The 24,854-nt window shown below is 37.1% G+C and overlaps 1 protein-coding gene across 6 annotated transcripts in view; it reads left to right on the top strand.

Annotated features, from left to right (window-relative positions):
• Positions 1-24,854, top strand: part of CDK13 (cyclin dependent kinase 13) — a 48,335-nt gene that overhangs the window by 11,119 nt on the left and 12,362 nt on the right. For all 6 annotated transcript variants that reach the window (XM_054059163.1, XM_054059162.1, XM_054059161.1 and 3 more), the window contains exons 2-10: positions 279-884; positions 4,148-4,315; positions 4,574-4,713; positions 6,374-6,544; positions 16,013-16,202; positions 18,633-18,689; positions 21,414-21,515; positions 21,633-21,710; positions 23,832-23,948. In XM_054059163.1, coding sequence (XP_053915138.1) covers positions 279-884; positions 4,148-4,315; positions 4,574-4,713; positions 6,374-6,544; positions 16,013-16,202; positions 18,633-18,689; positions 21,414-21,515; positions 21,633-21,710; positions 23,832-23,948 — 1,629 coding nt within the window. The remainder of the gene's footprint in view (positions 1-278; positions 885-4,147; positions 4,316-4,573; positions 4,714-6,373; positions 6,545-16,012; positions 16,203-18,632; positions 18,690-21,413; positions 21,516-21,632; positions 21,711-23,831; positions 23,949-24,854) is intronic.

Raw genomic sequence — 24,854 nt, 5'->3', positions numbered from 1 at the left:
TATAGGTATACTTGTATTTTGTAGTTCTTTAGTGGGAGAAACTACATCTAAGTAAGCTTTAACATTTTCTAACAACCTGTTTAGATGTAAAATCTTTAATTCTGTAGATTTTTTTTTTAATTAAGGCTTGATCTCTCCTGTTTCATAGACTTTTGTTTATTCTGTAAGCATGGTGAGGATGGTTGATTTAAAAAAGATGGTTTGTCCAAAAGGCAGCTAGACTGAGAAAGCAGATAGATATATTCTTAACTGGGTCAATCTTAACTTTTTTGAAACAGGAGATCAGCAAAATCTCGAAGCAGAAGTCCATATTCTTCAAGGCATTCAAGGTCTCGTAGCAGACACAGGTTGTCTAGATCCAGAAGTCGTCACTCGAGTATTTCTCCTAGTACATTGACTCTGAAGAGTAGCCTGGCTGCTGAGCTGAACAAGAACAAAAAAGCGAGAGCTGCCGAGGCAGCCAAAGCCAGTGCAAAAGCTTCCAATACTTCAACACCTACTAAGGGAAACACTGAAGCTGCTACAGGTGCACCTCAAGTGAACAATGTAAAGGACCTGAAGAAAATAAAAACTGAGCCTACGCCTTCTCCCACAAGCACTGCAAATTTGAAAAATGACAAGGCAAAAGCGAAAGTCTCACTTCCTGAAACTAAAGGGGAAAATAATTTAATTGCAGACAAAATTACTAAGCAGAAACCTACAGCAGTAAAAGAGAACAAAGCAACTGTTGTAAAACAGCCACCAGTCACTGTAAAAGAGAAAAGCAAACCGAGTACACCAAGTGTAGTAACCAAGGAGAAGGATCGAATTGTTGCACTACCGACCTCCACACTGCCACCCTTGCCTTTGCCTCCCATGCTGCCTGAAGATAAGGAACCTGATAGGTGAGTTGTAGCATAGATTTGCTTTTTGGAGTTATCTCTTCCTTTTTATTATAGTTGTTTAATGTCTGTTATTGTTGTCTGTTATTGTTTATTTTTATTATTACAGGTATTGTTGTTATAGTTGTTTGTCAAGGGAAGTGATAATAATCCTATTTGCTATATCAGGCTGATACATTAGGTAGTTTGTTCTTGCTAGTCAGTTGTTTAACAGGGAAATTATTAGTGAACTGAAGGAATTTGATCTTAAAATTAATTTAACTGCTTCTTGAAAAGAGAAGGATTTAGTCTAGGAGGAATCTTTCAATAAAAAGTCCACTAAAGAGATGATTTTAAATTGCTAGTACATAATAGCTTTGGACTAATGTAAGAATGCGTTCAAGGATTCAGGATTTCAGGTTTGGTAGGGTCAAGCACATACTTCTGTGAAAAAGTTGAATTCAGTAGCAATGTGTGAAAATTCTTCTGTTAACTGGGATTTGAGCTAAATATTCTCTCCTCTTTGGGAGGGAATTGCTTTTATGGCTGTGCCTTATTTTAGTATAATTTATCTCTACTATCAGTATTAATTTTTTGCTTGTGTAAAACAGAAGTGACGTTCCTGTCATCTTGTTTGTGTTAACTTTTGAAGTGTAAAAATTGATCTGTAGTGAAGAAATTCATGTTTCTATTCCCAGGTGTAGTCTGAGTTTAGACTACATTAAGTCTCTTCATAGTCCTAATGGAGAATACGTGCTGTGATTGGAATTGGAAAATTATGCTGTTGTGTGATAATTTACTATTTTTCTATCGGTTTCGGTGATGAAGTTGAGAGAGTTACTTTTTTCTTTATTCAGTGTAACATGCCGCTTATGTATATGAGAAATAAACTTCTCACAACAAGTAAAACTAAAAATTATTAGCATTGAAGTAATAACTAATGCAAGTGTGATATATCTTTGTAAAAAAAGAAGTTGTAAAAGAAAATTACAAACCTTATGAAGTGCTTTTATTTATGTTGCATATCTGTGAAACTAGCCTGCGTTCTCTTCTTCTTTGAGAAGTGTGTAATGTTTGATTAGTAAGAGTACTTATAACCGGAGATGTGTTTCTCTTGTGTTTGCCACTGGTTTAATGCTATGTTAAATGTTAGAATGCATGGGAGGCCCTCAAAAATAAATGCAACCTAACAAGGTATTAGATTTTTTTTTTTTTAGTAGTAGTAGTAAAAGAAATCTTGTTTCTTGCCCTTCAGCACTCTAGCAAATGTCATTCCACTTGTTCAGAATCACGTCCGTATGGTGAATGTGTGGTTGCATTTAAATTTATGACCAAGCCATCCTGTCTAGGTAAACGTGGTTTCTGACACTGTTATTTGAGAGGAGCTAAGCTACAACTAAGCAGTTCTATCAGCACTGGACTCATTCTCCTTTTAGAAAAAGCCTAATGCTTGCAAACAGCTCCATTAGAAAGATAAATGACAAGTAACAATGTCATTTACACTTTGCTTAGTTCTGCCTGTGGGGTGTTATAAATTTCATATCAGACTGGTTATGATTACAAGTCATGGTAAAGCTTAAATCATTAAATTAAAATGATCAATCTTTTTTAGGAAGGAGGAGGGCAAAGGTTTGCCTTGGTCTCAGAGTTACTATGGGGAAATTGTGCCAACAAAGAAAGCTTGTTGCTATGCAGAACTGTCTGGTTCCTATCGTTGTGTCAGTTGTGAAGTTCAGTAAGACTCTGAAAACCTACAAATAAATTACCTAAAGAACAGCAGTGTGGCAAAACCACTGTGTAGGTTAGCCGAAAACGAAAACTTTTAGTATTCAATGATGCGTCGTTTAACAGACCTGAAAAAAGGCTGCTTTTGAGTGCCTCTGTTTTCATGTACCACTTCAATTTATTTGTGAATCTCTCATATATTGTACTTTCACTAATACTGGATTTTGTGGGCTAAATTATGAGAGAAGTACAAATATATGAACTTCAAAATTAAGAATTTTTCTTTACCATGATAATTAAATGCACTGTCCAAAGGTGGTTTATGGCGTGCTAACCATTATATTTGTGATGAGGGCAGTATATGCTGCTTTGAGCTGCTTCTTTTAATTCAGTTAGTGGCGGCTTGAGAAGTGGTAGAAGACATTAAAGTGTTCATTTTTCACAGAGAAGCATAGACATGCAAAACACTGGAATGCTTTATTTAGATATATAAAGATCGCTAATTGCAATTAATGTTAGAGAATATATACATTTGCCATGATAGAAAACAGCAAGCTCTGTCCATTTACAGAAGTTCCTGCTTTGTCTGTGAAACTAAGTAGGTAAGAAGTTGCAGAAAAACTTCCAGAAGAGGTTCCCAGAGGAGGATGCTGACAATAGAATAGTGTGATTTGGCAAATGCAGCTGTCCTGGAAAGTGTCCCTTTGAAACATGACAGAAAGTTTTCTTGATACGATGACAGTTTGAAATTTGAAGAGTGAATACTAGGTGAGAGTCCTTTGGGGAGAAACAGTTGTGTGGTGGTAAAGTTTAGAGATGGTTGTTGCTTTAAAATTGCTGGCTATGCAATAGCTGCACAAATCTACCTAAACTAAAGGAAGTTCTGGTAAAATGGAACTGTGTGTTTTAAAAAAATTTGGGGGATTGTTTGTTTATTTCTACTTGATTTGCATGCTGATCACTAGAAGCAAATTGAATCTGGAATGTTTCAGGAAAAGTATGGAATTGGAATCTGTAAATGAGGTAGTGTGGACTGTCTGGTAATGCCCTGCAGTATTACTGTAACAGCAAAGCTCAGTGGTGTCTCTGAAGACCAACTTTGTAGGGAACTGGATTAGGATAATCTCTCTTATATGAGAAGCCAGTTAGACTACACTACGCTTTAGACTACCACAACACTTCTGATGTCTGGTATCACCTGGACTCTAAATATTCTCAATAATCTACACCATAAGCTTAAGAAGAAGCTTTTGTGGCAGAAGTTATCTGGCCTCGTAAGGCTTGCTGTGTCGTCTAATCTCAGCTTTCACTACAAAGATCTGATTTCATAGTTTCTGCAGAATTTTGATAGTTAGCTATGCATCTTCTAGAGAGCTATTTGTGAGCCATTTGTAAAGCCCAGATCCATGTCCTGCAAAAATTCTCACAGAGCTTTCAAATGTTGATGCATCACTGGCCTAGATTGTATTTAAATAAAATAATTCCAATAGACTTTCTCTTATATATGCTGATATCATTCTACTGTGTCCGACTTATTAGCAAGATTGTGTCTTTTTTATTAGTTTGCGAGAAAATCTTTCAGTGAAGTCGGTTAAAGAAGCAGAGAAGAAACTTCGCCATCTACTTGCAGACTTGCCACTTCCACCCGAGTTGCCTGGAGGAGCTGATGTATCCAAAAGTCCTGAAGAAAAGAAACCAACAGTTCAGTCACACAGCAAGAGAAGACCGAAGTATGTTTATTTTACTTCTTTTAAAGCCTATCAAGCAAGTAGAAGTGTTAATAGTTTCTTTAAAATCTTATTATTCTCAAGAGGATTCTGCTTTGTAATGACTTTTTTTAATATTAGTATGGTTTATTGCTACTTAATGGTAGTAAACCAGTTATCTAATAAGGTCTTATGAATCTTTAGTGTGGAGGGATTTTTTCAAGGTGAAGGAAATCCTTAGATATATTAGCTATATTCTTAGAAATGCTTGTTATTTTCTAGAATATGTGGACCACGACATGGTGAAACAAAAGAAAAAGAAATAGACTGGGGAAAACGCTGTGTGGATAAATTTGATATCATTGGTATTATCGGTGAAGGCACTTATGGGCAAGTTTACAAAGCCAGAGATAAAGACACAGGTAAGTTCGAAAAAGTAAATGTAATCCTGCATTTCTAAAGGGAACAGGATATTTTGGTTTCGTTTTTATATTGAATAAGATTTGTGGTATTCTGCCCTCTAATTTGTGGAAACTTTAGTTGTTGGTTTTTTAGTTTAGTTTTAAGTCTGGCATTTGCCTAAATCAGAAATTATCTTTTTCTGCCTTGGAAAATCATTTATTTGTGTAGCTGTGGCTGAAAGCAAGTTGTATAGTCTTACTTTCTAATTCATATTTCTTGTATTTTGACACTCTGTACGCTGTTGAGCTATGGAGGTGAGAATACTCTGAGAGGGTGAATACTCTGGTGAAACAAAATCACCCTAGGCAGGCTGACAAAGTAACGGAGTTTCTAAAGGGATGGAAGTGAAAGAAGCTAACTTTAAAGTTTCATGTTAAACTATTGCTCAAATGAGTGAGCAGTCACCCTGTGATACATAAGAATGTTGTCACTACTTCTAAGCAAATAATGCATTGAAATAAATTCTTCATATGTGCTGTCTGTTGCTTGATTGTTTTATGCTCAATTAGTAGTTCTTTCTGTGACTGCTTGCCCTTCTAGCTTATTTGTGCATGCTTTGAATGCTGGGTAATTTTCTACTTCAGCAGTAACTGAATCACATAGGATCACATCCCAGCCTTGGTTTCTTCTTTCTGACCCCCAGAAGATCGAGCAGAGTAATTATATCATTCCTTCTTTATTCTTCACCTGTACTTGTCTGTTTGCAAACTTTTAGTTCTTAACTTGAACTGTCACAGATTTTATTTTATACCTCCGCCTTGGGAACTTTCACATCACGTTATCATTAGAAGCTTCTTCTTGCTCCCATGGGAATCTATTCTGTGCACATTTCACTTTTTAATCTTGTTGTAACCATATTGCTGCTTTGGCAAGCTTCAGATTACTTGTATATGGCAGTTATTTTTTAATCTCCACTAGAAGTTGTTGACTGTATTGAATGGGTCCATACAGTTATGGCAGACCTTCTGTTAGCTTTGAACTCTAGTCCTGTGCGAAGAGCTGGCATACAGTCTTTAGATATCCTCTATCAGACGCAGATCATGCTTCTGCCATTTTGCAGGGTCTAATTTTACCCAGTCCAGCCTGCAGTAAAATAATAAGGAAAATTCCTCCTCATGGTAAACTTGAATGATGCTTTTGCCTGTAGAAAGTATCCTGATGAATTTGAGAAGTCTTTAGTCACCTGCCTTATATCTTGAACTACGTAATATTTCTGGCTAGAGAAACGTGTTCTGATCTGTGGTGATGTAGTAATAAGAAACCCAGAGCAGACATAGGTCTCTTATCTCTAAAGTGGCTGTTGATAATTACTATCAATAGACTTGGTGTGGAATATCAGGATGCACGTGAGAGGGGTATGCAGGAAGAAGACAGACCTTACAGTAGGTAGTTGAAAATTCTCACTTCTAATTTTGATTCTCCATGTGATAGTTTCCCAACAATGGTTAATTCTGTTTCCATTCAGCATAGTGTTTGTTGTAAGCATCAAAATGTTAACTGCTTAGTCCGTTCAGAAATTGTAACAAATGGAAAGGGTTTTAAAAACAAATGAACAAACCTCATACTAAATTCCATAGTTTGGTTGCTAATCTTAATGTTGTCATCTAAATTTTCTCTTAGGTGAAATGGTGGCACTAAAGAAAGTACGTCTGGATAATGAAAAGGAAGGGTTTCCAATTACAGCTATTCGGGAAATTAAGATTCTTCGACAGCTTAATCACCAAAGCATTATCAACATGAAGGAAATAGTGACAGATAAGGAAGATGCTTTGGACTTCAAGAAGGACAAAGGTATGTACACTAACACAGGGGTAATGCTTTCTGGTCGTGTTCTTGATAAGGCAGTCTGCCATGCTGAATTTTCCAAGCTGAACATCATTAAAAAAAATGTGTTTACAAATAATGATGTTTGACAAGGAGTTTTAATTTTGATATAAGTACTAATTGAAGTCCTTGAATTAACTCAGCTATGCCCTTTGTTCATAGAAATATTTTTGTACGTGTTTTGTGAAATTAAAAAAAAAAGTATTGATTCCAGTTTTGCTGGAGAGGAACAGATGTTTGACTCCTTGACACTCACAGATTAGGGAATCCAGCAACAATAGGAAGCTCTTAGCCATGAGCTTTTTGTCTTTTATTTTCCTCATAGTATTTTTTCATATAATTTAGTATATTTTAGGCTCAGTGCTGGAGAGATGTTTTCACTGTAGGCCTTGGTTTTATGTAAATTGGGCTTCGGTTACTTTTTTCATAGTTGGACATACGTGTCTTGACGGCTAGAAGGAGAATAAACGAAGAGAATGAAAAGCAAGATTTGTATGGTGGTGGTGTTTTTTCCCTAATAGAAAACATGCAGACTTTTACTCTTTGTTCCTTCAGTGTTAAATGTGGTTTGTTTGAGTTACTCCCACCTCCTTAGCTTAGAGAATCAAGCAGAGTGGAAATCACGCAGTGGTCATTTTGTCTTTGGAGGCCATTTGCTTTCAGGTCCAAGTCTTAAAAAACTATTATTTTGGAGTATTTTGGTGTCCTGTGGGCAATTTTATGCATGGTTTGGCTGAGGAGGATGTTTGGAAGGTGGTACCTGTGGTTCTTCCCTGCTCTTCCTCCCTGAGTTTCTATAGAGCACATCCAACACCAGCGCTGCATGTGTGCTGCATAGCCAGCAGAAACACCAGGTGATGTGGTGAGTCAGATGTCTGTCAAAATTAAATTTATTAATTAGTTTATTTTCCTAGCATCTTTAGAAAGTATAATACCTTGAAGAGTGTACAGCACTGAGGCATTTAAAAGTAGTCAGCCTGTGCAGGTTCAGTGGTCAGCATCCAGTCTGAATCCTCACAGTCTGCAGCAGCCTGTTCAGGCTTTTCATCTGACTCTTCTATTGAGTTTTAATAAGGTCTAACCTCTTTGGCTAATGAGACCACACTGAGCCTTGACAAATACTTAATGACTCATTCATTAATTTCTCTCTTTCTGTTTGGTCCCATGTTAAGGACTGAATTTTTTTTTGTTGCGTACTTCAAAATATATCTCATTCATTTAATTTTTTTTGTCCAACTCTGTATTTGTGCTTTTTGATATTGCTTTCAATTTAATTTCTCATTCTTACTTAACATCTTACTAAAACAACTACATTTTCAGAAAAAAAGGGAAGGAGCTTCTTTGGAGATGCTAGAATAAAATTAGGTTCTGATAGTCTCTTGAAAGCATTAGCATGATAATGACACTACTGTTATGGTTTGTCTGTGAAAAGATGGAAGCTGGTGGTGTTTTTCAGGCACTACGTTCTGTATTTCTCTGGTGAGTAGTTCTTTGAGATGGGAATTTATGGCTGCTGAGACATTGTGACCAAATTGTAGTCTATGCAGGGAACCAATGCAAGTGAGAGGGAGTTTGGTCTTTTTCACAGTGTAAACCATTGCAAAAGAAGGCTGCTTGGCATGAGGAAGAGCCATTATAAAGTGGGAGTGAAGTCTTACTTAGGCAGAGCTTATTGTGGAAGCAAAGTGTTCTACTCTGATGAACACGCTTATGCTTAGCGTATGTTGTGTGCTTATCTTAGCTTTGGAATAGAACTTGTGCAAAACCCTGCTGATGTCCTGTTTGTAAAAGTACACACGTTCCAGTAGTTAATGAGTAAAATTAATTTTGTGCCTAAGGCTGACTATTGTAGCCTGACCTATTATTCATCTGCTTATTCACTTAAGTTGTTTTGTTTGTTTGTTCTAATTGAGTTTTTTGTTGGATCTCAGTAATTTAAAGTGCAGCTCATTTAGTTTTATGACAATTACGTACATGTTGGGCAGGCTTTGTACAGTACTTGGTTTTTTTAAGGGTGCTTTTTAACATACTAACATTCTTCTGCAAACCTGCCTTGGCTTGGTTTGTCAACTTTGAACTGATACACGTTTTTAAGTGACATACTCAAAAGTTGGGAAGACACGGGATTATCTGATTTGTCTCAATATTTTCAGCTGCGTTTTACTTTTAAAGAAAGTGGAAGAAAAGTTCTTGTTTTATCCTGGCCAGCTTGGGTTGTAAGTTTAACAATAGGTTCAGCATTAATAGATAGGATTGTTTATATTCTTTGTATACCAACCATTAATAAAAGCATTACTGATTACTAATTGGAATGTAATGTAATGATTACCTGCTAGGCAAAACATTTTGGGTGTGGCAAGAAGGGGTATGCATTTTGCATGTTTCCTGTGTAGGCTTTTCTGCCATATCTGTCATCTAGTGGAAAAAGAGGTGAACACACAAGCTTAGGGAAGAGAATATAACTCATAGTTGGTATTCAGTCTTGTGTGTTTATCTGCATAACAGCTGACTTAATAGTATGTTCAGCAAGGGTTTTTTTGGTTTTGTTTGTTTTGTTATTGTTTGGGGGTTTTTTAAAGCTCTTCTGCTTCTCTTGGGACATAAAGCCTCATTTGACTTGATAGCACTGATAAGCTATAGTTTCCATTCAGTATTTTCCTAAAACCTCAGAATTATGGTTATTTTTGTTGAAAATGTGTTCTTTTAGTGAGCTAGTGCAGGAGCAATTCATGGGTGTCAGTCTCCTACAGTAGTAGAAGCAGCCTTGATATCGTCGCGCTTCTGCCCAAGTCTGCTGGCAACTAAACTTCCTTTGGATTTTCTTTTTTGTATGATTGATGGTAGTTCAAGTTCATTTGAGTTTTGAGTTCATGTTCGTGAAATTCAGTTTGTGTCCTTTTGGACCAGATTTCAGAGCAGGTGGATTCTATTTGGCAGAATCTTTATCTTCTCTTAGCATTTTTTTGTCTGAAAAAGTTTGTGATGTTCCCTATGCTACAGTAATGGAAGAAAACAGGATCTAAACTGGAAGTAGAAAAAAAAGTTATGTCCTAAGTATGTTCAAATCTATACACCTCATGAAGTGGCTCAGTTAACTTCACTTAAGTTATTAAGCGAATCATTGGGAAAAAAGGCCCTTCTTACGTTGGGCTTTTGTCAGCTCTGGTTTATTTTCTCGAGGAGTCTGTCTTTTAATAAGACGTTGATGTCTCTTTTTCCTTTGGGCTCCAGAGATGGTCCTTCACTTCTCAGTTGCCTCTTATCAGGTAGAACCTCTTTGCCAGTGGTCAACAGTGTAGCTATGGGACTGCCATGATCTCTTTTTACTACACACATGGAGAGTGCCTGACTTAGCTTTTGTTGCTGTGAATGTAAAACCAGTGCTTGTACTGACTGACATCTCTTCCTCCTTTTGCCTGGAAGAGTCATTTTCAGTTGCTAACCCAAGGGAGGACGTAAAACTTTGCATGGGCAACTCCAGTAAAAAAAAATATATGATTAATATTGCAGCTTCTTGGGTTTTTTTTTTCCTGTGTGTGGATTATCTGTTTGGATTGCATGTGTGTTTCTAAAATTCATTTTAAGGTCTAAGTTTATTTTAGATAGATAAAAATTTGAATTGATTTGCAATACAAATTAACAAGCCTTTTTAGGCATGAAGTTGGTATTTATCTTGGCAGTACGGTAGTACGCATGTCAAAAGAGTACTGATTCTGTGATGTGTTGTCATATGATTAGCAAGTTACTTTCTCATAGCCATTGAGGAGTACTTAGTCTATCTGAAAGCTTATGGTTTGGAAGGAGTCTGTGATAGCGATCACGCAGTCATCAGGGAGTACATCACTACAGGCTTCTTTCTCTACCTGTATCCTAGCTGGTTTTATCTGGGTTTCCTGGAAAGCTGACTAAAACCAAACTGATCTGGATTTCAGAAACCTCTAGTGATCTACAACTTGCCTTGCTGCTCTGAACTAGTGATAGGAACTTCTTACCCAAATAGTTTTCGTGCTATAGCTAAGTTATCAGGGACAGTGTGACTGCTTGAGTGCCACTTCCTGTTTGTGTGCACTGTCTGGCCTGGAATGAGTGCTGACCTAATTGTGTGACTTCTCATCTTGATCTATGTTGTGGCAAAATGAAAAGAGTGCCTGATTATTAACCATAGATTTTTGATATATTTGGTTTACTTTTCCTCCACTTCAAATTTTTTATTCTGTTTCTTATTTCCCTGTAATATGTGATGAGACAGGGATGGTATTTACTTCCAGGGCTTCAGTATGTCCTTGTCTGGTTCACATATTTCAGAACATGTTTCCATGTACATACAGTTTGAGTTGGATTTTTTTCAAGAGGGGGGGGTGCAATTGAACTTGCAATGAGAGAATAACACGGTCATATAATAAAAAGATTACATGAAAATATATTTTTTAAAAAATGAAAAGTTATTCTGTGCTTACTGGACTGAATTTGTCTTCAGTAGAATTTTTTTAAATCTAAATTGAAAAATTATTATAGCAGTGATGCTTTCTTTAGTCCTTAATTCAGTGACTATGCTTTTATTTGGTGTTTCTCGGATTAGAAAATAGGTCTATAAAATGTGGGTGAAAAGATAAGATGAGTGGCTGTTTAAGGAACCTTAAATGTAAGGAACTTTAAGGAATTGCTGGACAGTTTCTTCTTTAGTTTTCAAGTTCTGATAAAATTGTGTTTAAAAGTCTCTTGATATACAATGTATCATGAGTACTGGAAGAGAAATGTTAAAGGAACAGAACAGTAAATACAATGGAATTACCTCTAATCAATCAGAAAAAAAATATATGTACTGCATAGAAGAAGGTGAGGAGGCTTATTAGACAAAATTAAAATCTGAAGGAACCTCATTCTGAGCAGTGAGGATGGAACAAAATATCGAAACCTGTTTGACAACTCACACTGTAGGTAGCATACACTGAATGAGGCAGGCATCTTTTTTCCTAAGCATTTTTGTTTTTCAGGATACTATTTTAACCCCTATATAAAAGGACCGAATTAAAATTTGCACAAAATAAGGCACCTCTGGTCTCCTGGTTCCTCTGGTGTGTATCTAATCAGATCTTTTGAGAAACCTGAAATGCTTTCCCTATGAAATGACATTTTTAAAATAGTTGCTTAAAAGCTGTCATCTCTGTAGGGTTTTGGATCATTCTCCCCTGCTCCTCTCATCTTCTCTCACCCTCACCAGCCCAAAACACTTGTATCTTTGGGAACAAATGGGTAACTTGATGGTCCTGCTTTGGATCTGTGTCATTTGACAGTCCAAAATAATCCAGACTGCCTATGTCACAAAAATGCAAAGTTTTTTTGTCAGGTTTTATGGCCCCTCAGAAAATACTTCATATATTACAGTTCATCAGTGCCATGTTTTGTTTACTTACGCGTTTTGTATGCATAGCTTTACAGCATTATACCCCAGCTCATCTTGTGTTTTGGTTAAGAAATCTGCTACTGCTGGAGCTGCATGACTTGAAATATATGAACAGAAGGAGCAGCTGTGTTAATCCGAATTATTTTAAACCAATATCTTACTTTCTAACCCTTACCAATCTTAACTGAGAGAATGGTCAAAAAAGGTGAATTTTTCTAAGGGCAAACAAAAGGATTAATGTGAGGGTTTTTTCCCCATCCATGTGAGTCTCCTTTATTTACTATGTACCTCCTAACAGATTCAGCTGCTGTCTCATATCCCTTATTCACAAGTAGGCAATATTACTGCTGTTCATCTGTTCCAGTTGCTGCTCTGTCGACATGCAGTGACATTCGGTTTTCTTATTATTTCAGTAGAGGAAGGAATGGAGAATGAGCTGTGTGGTATTAGCAAAGGAAATGGGGCGCTGTCATGGTTTGACCCGAGCCAGCAACTAAGCCCCCTGCAGCTGTTCACTCATGCCCCCTTGGTGGGGGAGGAGAATTGGAACAGTGAAAATGAGAGAACTCCTGGGTTGAGATAAAGATAGTTTAGTAGGTAAATCAAAGGCCATGAATGCAAGCAAAGCAAAACAAGGAATTCATTCACTACTTCCCATCGGCAGGCAGATATTCAGCCATCACCAAGAAAGCAGGGCTCCATCACATGTAACAATTACTTGGAAAGACAAAACTTCATAGTTCGGAATGTTCACCCCACCCCACCCCCCCTTTTCTTCTTCCTCCAGCTTTTATTGCTGAGCATGACATCATATTGTACAGGATATCCCTTTGGTCAGTGGGGGTCAGCTGTCCTGGCTCTGCATCTGTACACTAGCAAAACACGGGAAACTGAAAAATTCCTTGATTTCTGAGCAACAACTAAAAACATCACTGTTATCAATACTCTTTCTGCACTAAATAAAAAAACTTAGCAGCTGCTGAGGAGAAAGCTTGCTCTACCCTAGCAAACATAAACATTACCTGGCAACAACCAGAACAGTATGTTGTGAACATTACTCTCCAACTAAATCCAAAATGCAGCAACTGTTGGGAGGAAAATGAACTCTCCCAGATGAAACCAGGACAGGCACTCCAGACTCCCTGTTAGTACTTGGTTGCAGTGTGCAGAAATGGACTGTAGGCTCCTTCCTACCTCACAGGTACTTACTGGGAAGTGCAGGTCTACAACTTAACAGCAGTTACATGAGTAATGTTGAAGTCAAATAAGTCGTTCTGGATTCATTTGAATTGCTTGCACTTTACTGAAACAGAGACTTTAGATGTTTTAATTTATGACACTGCTCCCAGAAATGTAGGTATTGGGCAAAGCTAGCCTGAAACAAAATGTTGCTTTAAAATGTAATCTCCAAGTTATTGAACGTCTTGGCCTCTTAAAGGAAAGAAGGATTATTTTGTCTGTTATGTTTTCCTTTTTGAGAAATGGAAATTTTTGTGGCATTTGTTTTGATCAAACTAAAGGATGCTGTAAACTGGAACTCAGACTATGCTGTAATGACCAGACTTCTGCCTGTTCTGGTTCACTTGTGAGGTTTTCCATGACTGTTTCCTCTTCATGACTATATATGACTTCCTTCCCTGTTGTGAAGGATCAGATCCCTGGATCTGATGAATCTATGAAGATATGATATGATCAAGATAATGTAACCATTTTGTTTACTGAAACTGTAGACCTCTATCAGAAAAGGGCACCATGTTTGTCTAGAAGTAGACTAACAGAAGTTTCACTTCAGTTTGCTCAATAACTTTTTTTCGCAGCCACAGTCACTTCCAAGTATAATTTGAGTAATACTGAAAATCAGGTTTTGATGATGACAGTGCCAAGGCTAGTAGACTAATTTTAATAGTTTCGCATAAGCAGTGAAGAATAAGTTTTGACAGTTTTTCTTTGGAAAGCAAATTCTAACATTGTATAATGTGTAGGTGGGAGATGGGTATTAAAGCACAAGTATAATAGCTCCGTGCATTTACTTTTGTTCTGCTATGGAAGGAACAATTAGCGTATATACAGTTCTAGTGTAGGTTTCTTAATGAGAGTTGCAGAGAATATAAATAATTGGATGTCATCTTCCAGGTGCTACTCTGTTTTATTTATTAATTGTCTCCATTGTTGTCACTGTTCCTTCTTGCATGGGGGTGCAAAATTCCAGGAGGTAATCAAGGCATGGACCCTACTTTATGTATAAACAAGAAGGCTATATTCAGCTATTCTCACTAAACAGGTCTGCAATCCCACTGACCCTTTCCAGGCTTTTTTCCATGTCATGTACACAGAGTGTAGCCTGCTGCCGTGACAGTTAACTTTCCTTTGTTTTCCAGAGCAAGAAAATACCAAGATCATTGATGTTCAGTTTTGTTGAGCTAATGTCCTCTGAGGGTCATACCTAGATTATTCTGGCACTGCAGTATTAATATCAGGTGTTTTGTTTCAGTGCATTTTAAGTTATGTCATGGTTCGTACTTCACCAGCAGTCCAGGTTGCCAGCTGTCTTGTTTTAAAAGACCAAGATTAAGAGCCTCTGTGAAGGCTCTGAACTGGTAAACTCGGTTATGCACAGCAGACTTTGTTTCTTTATGACTCTTAATGCTTCCTTCTTTCCTTTTGAAGTGGTGGGATTGAGTTGTACCTACCTGATTTGCCTCTTGTTCTACCTACTCTCTGCACACCAACAGCAGTATTTTCTGATCAATATTTTGCTTCCTCTGTATAACATACAGCAGGACAGAAGGACCTACATTAAAAAACAATGAACCCTGAGTGTCTTATGCAATGGCCTGTGGTTTAACTGCTCTAAGCTGATCTTTTTCCAAATTTAACGCTTAACTGTACGAGTAATCTTTTTTCTCTTTAAGTAGGACATGAATTTAGCGCTCCTTCTTCCCTATTCAGCTACTATGCAAGAAAACAAGTCGATTTGTTAGAATTTGGCTCTATGTGTGTGTGTACATGCTCTGGCAAGCTGACTTCTTACTGCTCCAAGACTTTCACTGGCTTCTGAATTGAAACTACTTAGTTAGGAACTAGAACCTGTAATGAGTTCTTGTTGGGCAGATGCTATTTGTACTTTCTGTGGTGGCTTTGAAACCTCTTTGCGGGTGAGGCTTTTGAAAATGGAAGATAGACAGACCCACTTGAACATGGTTTCTGCATTGCCATCAATGTTCTGCAAGGACTGCACTGCCTTCTCTGCCTCACGGTTAAGGATAGGATTTAAGTAATCAAGTAGGTTGTATGGGGAGTGTTTGTGCTGGAGATGGATTATTGCTGCTTCTGAAGCACTTGGCACTTCTCTTTAAGAATACTTATATATGTCAAAGAGGCATGACTTTAATAGCTTTATTTGTGGAATTACAGAGGCTAATGTGAGGTAAGACCAGATTCTATTGTGCTTAATGTATGTATGTGGCAAATTGGAATGTGAACTGCATCTTTGCAGAGCTGCTGTTGCTAGTAGGTTAGTTCTGCTTTGTCATTTTGTCTTGTCTTGCAGTTGCTTTTAGTCTGAGAAGGGCAGGCTTTATTTCTAACCCGGTTTCACTCTGAAAGCTTAAAAAAAAATCAGTCACTGAATCTTGACAGATGAACCACTGCTATATATATGTTGTTTCTAGATTTTTCCCCAAACTTTACATAGGGAATATTAATCCAATTACTTCTTCCATAAATAAAATGGAGGGAGATTGAGAGCCATAGGGAGGAGAGTACATGTGTAACTAGATTAAAATGCCATGTGGTAGAATTATATTTGTTCTCACAAACATTTAACCAGTATAGTTGTTTACACGGAAAAGGTTTTATGAAAATGTTTACTGCTCTGTGTTTCATTGCTGTCAAGATGAGGCACAGCAGAAAATGTAAACAGTTCTGTGGAAGATACTTCTGATACTTCAAAAAAATAGGGAGCTTTGGACTGCTATTAAATCGTTTTTTCTCTCTTTGCTTCTCCTACCCTCTCCTTTTCTTTTTCCTAGGTGCATTTTACCTGGTGTTTGAATATATGGACCATGACTTGATGGGACTGCTGGAATCTGGTTTGGTTCATTTTAATGAAAATCATATTAAATCATTTATGAGACAGCTGATGGAGGGCTTGGCCTATTGCCATAAGAAGAACTTTTTGCACAGAGATATCAAATGTTCAAATATTCTACTAAATAATAGGTATGGATATAACTCCAAGTATGTAAAAAGATTGTATGTTGACAACATCTTTAAGTCTTTCTTTTAATCTTCCCAGTTTGCCAGCTTTAACTCATTAGCAAAACTTTTTTCTAGATTGCCTGGTTTCTTTAAAATAAATTGTAAAATACTCTAACCTGGTAATTTTATTGCCCAACACTGGACCCTGCAATTGCTTGCTAGAACTTGCCTGTGTTAAAATAGCAGCGTAAAAACTTAAATCTTTTAAGTCAGAGTTTGGAGGAAGATTATCTGAGTTCAAATATATCGAAATAGAATTTTAGGAAATAAGCACTTGACGTGTATTTTTTTTGTAATCTCATTTGAAGTGTGGCTAGGCTAGTTCTTTGCCACAAGATTGAGGTCATAGTCTTCATCAGTCAGGATAATGCTTGAAAAGAATATTCGATCAGACGTGTTCAGACATGTTTTGGCTTGCAGTTATAGCCATAGTCGAGTGGAGAAAAGAGTTTTGTTGCTTACTTTGACTGCTTGTAATTACAAATAGTATTAATAAACATACTTTTGTTCAGTATGTAACAGCAGCAAATGAAGTGTGTGAAGGTCGTGGATAACTTCAGTACAGAACTGTTGCTCATCAAATCCAGCAGCTGTAAGAGCAAAGTATATAACAGTAAAAAAGAGCATCTTTACAGACCAGGCAGGCAGCTTCTGGGATTTATTGTCACAAGAGTTTTTCAGAGGAATGTCAGAAGATTCAGAAAGGGAGACGTGTTCATTGACAGGATCAGTAATACCTCCAAAAGGCAATAGACAGGAATACCTGTTTTGGCATCCTTAACACAATGATTGTGGGTGGTGGATAAGTACAAGGAAGATAAGCCTCAAAACGAGTGGTTCATGTGTTCTCCCTAAAAATCTACTTAGCTGCTGTAGAGGAAATACTGAGCAAGATGGATCAAAGGTCTCTTTTGGTGGGTCACTGGTCTTATGCCCGCTTGTCCAAATCAAAATTTTCATTTTTCCTCCTGTTTTTCTTGCAACAAAATAACATTAGACTATTTCAGCTCTGATCCCACTAGTCTTGCCAGATTATGATACTGACTCTTGAAACAGCTGTACGTATGCCTCCCGTATCGCTTGCTGTGCCCACTCAGCTAATCTTGCTTGCCTGCTAATCTTGATATTGGTGCTGTGTTTGCGCACCTTTAGGAACTTGGAAACTCAGGTGTTACCTGACAGGGAAGAAGAGTGTGTAGAGGTGGAGTTTTCTGTTGTACTGTTCTTTCTCCAATCCGTGATACAGAGGTTTTTTCCTCCAGGTTGTTTTTTGAGCATCCTTAAGCATTTCCATTGGAGGAAAAAAACATTCATGGTTGATCAGAATAATTCTGAGCCAGTGTTCCCAAAATCCCATTACAAGTTACAGCCTGGAGCCTAACACATGGAGTATATGTCTTTTAGATATGCAACTTAAATGTCTTTGCTCAAAAATTCATTGATCTTCCACGAATATGCTGAGAAATAGGCATGTAAATTTGAGGGGAACATTTATTTGTTTATGAGGGCTCTCCAAGCGTGAGAGCAATTCCAGACATGCATCTGAGGGTAAAGAATGGAAAATGGTCATTCTTACACGCAGCAGCAAGTCTTTCCTTAATTTGATAAAGTAAAATACCTTTGAAAGTGACACTTGCATGTATTCGAAAGTGATGAGAGTTCTAAAAGCTTGTAAGTACAGAAAAAACAAAACCCTGTGCAATGTTCCAACATTCATTTCATGTGTTAGAGAAGCTTGCAGATAACTTTCTGCTTAAATCATCCAGGCTTTACAGATGGTGGGGGCTTCTGTTCGCTGAGTGGTGCCTTTCTGCTGTGGAAGCTGCCATGCAAGAGCTCTGTATCTTCTCCTCATCCCCTCATATATGGGAAAACTCAAGAAGGGGTCAGGGGTTGTATCATTCAGCAAATTGGCTGATGGCAAAAATAGAAGCCCTTATCTGGTCGGTCACTCTGATTTAGAGGCTGTATTTAAACTTTACAGGAGCTGCACAGCTTTGACAGCTTCCTAGAAGGAAGTATGAATGCTGATAGTTTTGTGATACAAACGCTAGCAGTAAGGCTTGAGAAAATAGGAGTTTCCTCACTCTGTTTTTTACTGCAGCTACTGATTTGAATACTTTACAGTATACACCTGGATTTTTACTAACACTCGGTGATGTAAATACCATTTGATGAGCATTCCTAATTTTGCTTGTGTGTCTTTGCTATATAATAAATTAGTGTATTTTTTTACTGAAGAGATGCATAGATTGTAAGGTATTGCCTACTCATTAATGAGGTTTGGTGAAATTCAGTTGCAGCTGTTTGAAAATCTCGAACTTCAGCTGATTTTGGAGGAGGAAATCTAACAGGATTAACCACTAAATAATTCTTTGCTTTTTCCACCAGAGGGCAGATAAAGCTTGCAGATTTTGGGCTTGCTCGGCTCTACAACTCAGAGGAAAGGTAAGATATAACAATACTGTGAAAAAGCATTCAGGACTTCTTGCATAATTAAGTATTATGAGAGCCACAAGACTGTTTTGCTTAGAGGCGGTCTTGTTGTACTGTAATACAAGTAATTGCTTAGGAAATGGAAAGTAGTGCATGTTATCTTGCACTGCATAAAACTACAAAACTGTTTTTGCAAGTGCATTGCTTGTGCAAGTTTATTGCTTTTCCAGGTGTTCTAGATAAATAACTGTAGAGAGCAGTCATATATTGATTGCAAACGAAAAGTTGCAATCCTAAGTAGCTTGCATCAATATGTAGATTTTTACTAACATTTTCTGGTCCTGTAACCCTAAAGTATATTCTTTCTCTTGGTCCACCTAGGAAAAGTTCATTTAGAGAAAGCAAAATTTTTTTCTGACACAAATTCATATATTTCTTTTGAGAAAGCATTACTTTTGTGTGAGATTTAACCTTACATTTGAAGAGGCTTATTGTATTCTTTAGGCAGTCAGTACTGCTGAATCGGCTGGAAACAGAGATACAAGTTTGAATAAAAGTTGTTCTGAAACTTCTTGTGATTTCTGCTTCTGTTGTTCTTGGCTTCATTATGCTTGTATTCCAGGAAACGGGCACAGTTTTTATGATTAAGAGCTTCAATATTTATGTTGTAAAATCGTGTATTTCCTATGTGCAACTGAATTCTCAAAATTCAGACCAAATGTTTATAATACTATTACGTACATCGGGTGGTTCGAGACAGAGAGCATTAACTACCTATGCTTAATTTGATTTCTGTATGCCTAATTTGGGAAATAACATCACTGTGAATATACTGATTTATTATTTAGCTTTGTGAGGTTTTTTTTCTCACAGAGATCTGAGCTTGTTACTGAACCTTTTTGCACAGTTCCACTGTTTTCTGAGCTAATATTTCAGGAACGTACGCTTAAGTACAGTTATGAGAACTGTTGATTATAGTGGCAGGATAAGGTAATCTTAACTGGCTGCTGGGTAATTAATTTTTGGTTTGGATGTATTTTTATTAAAAGGAATTGGTGCTATCCTACCTTCTTATTTTCAAGTGCACCAAATTGATTTAATTTTATTATTATTTTTATGGTTTACTGTGGGTTTTTTAAATGTTTGTTTTTTAGTTAATTTAAATTTTGCCTATTAAGAATTGAATGCACGAAAGTTCAGTGTCTTTATAGTGCAGATAACAGATATTGCTGTACATCAAATAACATTATCACTTCATTATATGTAAATGAAACCAAGCTTAAAATGTAATTATGTTAATAGAATTGCCAGTTGAACTTGGGAGGAGGATAATTAGTAGATTTTTGACAATTTTTTCATTAATTTTCCTTCTGAGTAGCTACTGACCTGCAGTAATAGACATAATTAATGTATACAAGCATATAACAGCTGTTCTTTTAAATTCACGTACTTCACAGTTGGTTTGCTGTTGTTTGGAATCCTGTACTTCTCAAAAGGGTACAGAATTTAGTAGAACTATAATGGAGAGGAAATAAATTTCCCATCGTTTGTTGTAGATGTGCTCCTTTAAATGTTATTTTGATGGATTTAATATGTCTGGAGTAGGAGATATGACAGGTTGTGTAAGAAAACATCTGTTCAAATAAAAAGCACTGTATTCTAATATGAGTGGTGTATCTGTAGTGGAAGTCCATACCATATAAACATTTCATAGAGGAATGCTTGCTTAAGAGATAAATATGATAAATGATGGGATTGTTTCAAAAAAACCACTACATTTTAAAAATGAACCGGGGAATTTCCTAATGAAAAAAAGACTTGGGTGATTTGGCAGAAATGATACTTGTACCACTGAGTATGTTATAAAAGCTTGTTAGACATTTTGCCGTGGTTGTTCACACACCGCACTTAATGTTACTCTTTCTGTTTGGATTTACCTAATGTTGTCGTTGAGAGTGAATTATTGAAACCGAAAGAATTTTGGGTTCACTTTTAAGACTCCCTGCTTGGAAAAAAACCCCAAAAACTAACATCTGTTTTCTGCCTTCCATTCTGAACTGATGATACTGTATCTCATCCTGTCCACAAAAAGTGTGTGTCTGAGAGTGGGAATCTTTACCTTAGTGTGAAGATAGAAAGGATCATTCCCATGACCAAAACTGCTGCTTAGAGTTGTAGGGATTAAAGATGTTGTGAAATATAGGAAGATATTAGAAGTGTTCTAGACTTTGAAATCAGAATTGTTGAAGGGTGTAGTTCAAGAAAAATGCTTCGTCTCTTTTGCTTCTATGTAGAGAGGGGAAAGAGGTTTTTGGTTTTTTTTTTTTCATCTTTTCAGAACACTTGTAGAGGTCCTGTATTCAGTGTTCAATGTAACAATTAATAGTTGCCCAGAAATTACTGGTTTTATCCAAGCAGGTCCTTTTCCTGAAATTACTAGCGATGTAATAAATGTACCATATTGCCTATCCAAATAACAATTGAGATACAGAATGCACATCAAGATGGCAATGTGATTCTTATTTTTATCTTCAGTCAGTCCTTTGATAGCCTTGGTCAGTCAATGGCATTTTATTTTGTGCAGTTGCAGCATTGCAGGATAAAATTAGAAGAAGGGAGGGGAAGATTGTACTGTTCTTAAACAGTGTTGCAGAAATGAAGTCCTCGAAGTATCAGCTTTTTAGAAATGAGATCGTAGTAAAATGATAGTTATCTCTTTTTCCTCCTCCCTGACAGCCGACCATATACCAACAAAGTTATTACATTATGGTATCGGCCTCCTGAACTTCTGCTTGGAGAAGAAAGATACACGCCAGCTATCGATGTCTGGAGCTGTGGGTAAGAGTTCAGTACAGAAGTGTAGCAAGCATAAAAACAAGCCAAAAATTAATCTTGAATGTTTGTCAGTCTATATTGGAAGTCATAATGATGGAATTGCACAAAACTGTTTTACAGCTGCATCCTGGGTGAGCTTTTTACCAAAAAGCCAATATTTCAAGCAAATCAAGAACTTGCTCAACTGGAACTTATAAGGTAACTTTCAAGCACTAGTACATCGTGGGTGCCTCAAACTGTCAGGTTTTTTTTGTTAATGTTAAAATCAGAGATAATGCACAGCAAACATTTACAAGTACTCAGTCATCACGCTGAGTGAGACGTTACTGCTTTTGAGGGACACATAAAGCAAGTGACTGTTGCTTAGACCTGGAGAGGGTGTTTTTGTGACTGTTCTGTGGCCCTAGCAACATACAGCTGAATAGCAAGAGGGTTTTTTGTAGGGCAGCTGGAGTTGCTTATTACTGAAGTTGTAAATGGAGAGTAGTCAAAATCCCCATTATTTTTTAAGATTACTTCCTTTCAGCAAATCAAATGAAAACATGGACAATAATAAGGAGAGATGGGATTTGGGAGAAGCAGGTACTTTGCATGCTACTAGCATTGAGTTCTTGTTTCAAGCCTTCCACATACACATCTGGGTTTTATTATTTTTGTGGGAATATTTCTGTTCCCTTACAAACTGCCAGACACTTTATGGAGATAAAAACAATGTTTTCTTCCTTATCTCAATGAGGAATGATATGTATATAACTCAATGTAATCGGAGCATCTTCTCCCCCCCCACCCCTGCTTTATTCAGCAAAAATTGCTCTTCTAATATCATAATTGAATTAGTGAGATGTCCTCTTCCTAGAAACAAGGGGAGAAGAGAGTGAGGCCTTTAGAACTTAAAACCTGAACCATAAATGGTTGACATTATTTTAAAAATTAAATGAATAAAAAGATTACAAAATTATATATATTTTTCAAAACTGAGTAAACGGTAGCGTGTTTCTGTGTAACATGTTATTAGCTGGCCTGGAAAAATGAAAGTTTTTAGGAGGTGTGAAGCTTATCAGCAGTCATTCTCAGTCTAAGGAGAGCTAAACTTGTGAGTTGGGCATTTTTGCTTTTGAGCACTAGATGGCATCGAAGCACATCACGATGCAATCATTTGAAGTTTTTGTGTCTTTATGTTGTACCTCTGGTAGAGCAAACTAAAATTTTACTATTTCCTTCTACTGGAAGGAGGCTGGCAGCTGGCTTTTTGTAGCTCATTCTTCTTGTTCTCTGATATTATGTATTTTTGGCTGTTTAAAGGCAATATATCGATTTTTATCAACGTTTCTGCCACCATAATATTACAGTCAACAGTACTGCATTTATTTTTTCTAACTTTAATATTCAAAGATAGAGCTGAAGGAAATTCTCATAGGAATAGATAGCAATTCCTCCACCCCACCCCAAAGTTACATACCTCAGCAAATATAGTCAGAGTGGCTTGCATAGTATTCAGGGTGTAATTCCTAGATAGTTGTCTCTTAAGTAAACATTTACATCAACTAAATGGGAGGAGTGGACTAGGAAAATGTATTTGGAAGATGTCCTGCAAAACTTTAAGCTTTGGAAATATGGTAAATTGCCTCTTCAGATCTTCTGCTCAGAAGTGTGGCGTGGGTCGACCTGTACTTAGTTATCCTTGGTTGGACAGATATGGTGTGGATGAAGAGGGAGGGATGAGGCTGCACAACTCCTATTGGTGGAGACAGATGAGTCTTGAGATGTAAAACTGGTAAAAAAACCCATACATGTTGCCTAGGGGTCAGATCTTGCTTCCGCCCTTAAGCTTTAATGTGGGTCCCCTTCACCACTCTTACATCTTCTGTGTCAACTAAATTCTCTTAAGTCTTAAATTTGTCAGTGAAAAGTGATTTTTCAGCCATTTGGTATCTCATTCTTCACTGGCATTGAGAGCTAAGGGCATAAAGTTGAGCAGCACTCTGAACCTGAGAGATCCAGTTATCCAAGTCAGATATCTGTCCAGACACAGTTGGTTAAGTTTTCCAGAATATTTCTGTGAAGGATTTCTGGGGTGGGATGAGATGAACAGCAGATTATTTTAAGTTTAGCCTGTGCAGGGTGATTACCTTTTGTAGGCAATTCATCATTATTATGGTGTTGGGCATTGCCCAGTAGAGAAATCTTAGCTAAAAGAACCTGAACGTTAAAATTAAAAAAATATTTTTGTATTGACTGTATGTGCAAGAATAAAACGACAGCTGCGCTCACTTGTGGCTTTGGATCTCATGCCCTTTCTTTCCCTTCTTTTTGGTACAGCCGAATTTGCGGGAGTCCTTGTCCGGCGGTGTGGCCTGATGTTATAAAATTAGCTTATTTCAACACAATGAAACCAAAGAAGCAGTATCGTCGAAAACTGAGAGAAGAGTTTGCTTTGTAAGGATGAAGAATTAGTTTAGTCAACTGTAGTAGCGTTAAGTTCTCCTGGAGACTTTATGAACTCCACTATTTTCTGGAGAATAAACATAGATTAAGTATAAAGAAAAATGGCTTTGAGTTCTTAACCTTCCCATAATACCCACAGAGCTTATATTAACGCTTATTTAATAGGAGTGTCCAGAAGGGGGAAGAAATGCCTAAAACTTCAACCACCTGTCAGCTTTCACCTAAGGAAATGTTTGTTTTCCATTATTGATACACCTGCTTCTTGTTGTAGTCCAAAAAGTAGCTCAGAGTACTTAATTGTTTTTTAAGGACAACTGGCTACAGCTAAATATGTAACCTGGTTAACGTTACAGTCCTTTGGGTCATACATTCATTAAACACAGAGGAGTTATCTGAACCATGTATTCTGAAGTACTACTACTGGACTAGTTCTGTGCGAATGTCACATGTGAAAGTTACGGGAAAACAGCTGTAAGCTTATTTTAAAGGGTTCATTCTCCTCCTTCAGTTACTGTGGGTTTAGGAGAAATGTATCATCCTGTTCATACTAATGAGGCTTCTGTCTTTATAGCAATACAATTATTGTCCATGGACCAATCAAAACTGCAGCTCTCTGGGTGCTAAATTTCAACATGTAAAGTAACAATATAGTCTTGGCTTAAATAGGTGTGGGGTGTTTTGTAAGGACAGTGTTTCAAGCAATTAAACAACACAAAGCAAAGAAATCTTGGATTATATGCTTGTACAGGTAATAAAAGCTGAAATTAATCTCTGCCTTTACTACCAAGCTCAAGTTTTGAGTGGGTTTTCTTAGGGTGTAATTTATTTAAGGACTTAATGATAATTTATTTTGAAAGGGACGTGTTTGTTAACATTTTGCACAGAAGTGTGTGATTC

The sequence above is a fragment of the Cuculus canorus genome, chromosome 2, assembly GCF_017976375.1.
Source record: "Cuculus canorus isolate bCucCan1 chromosome 2, bCucCan1.pri, whole genome shotgun sequence".
NCBI lineage: Eukaryota > Metazoa > Chordata > Aves > Cuculiformes > Cuculidae > Cuculus > Cuculus canorus.
The sequence above is the reverse complement of the archived record's forward strand: the minus strand, read 5'-3'. Positions and strand labels throughout refer to the sequence as shown.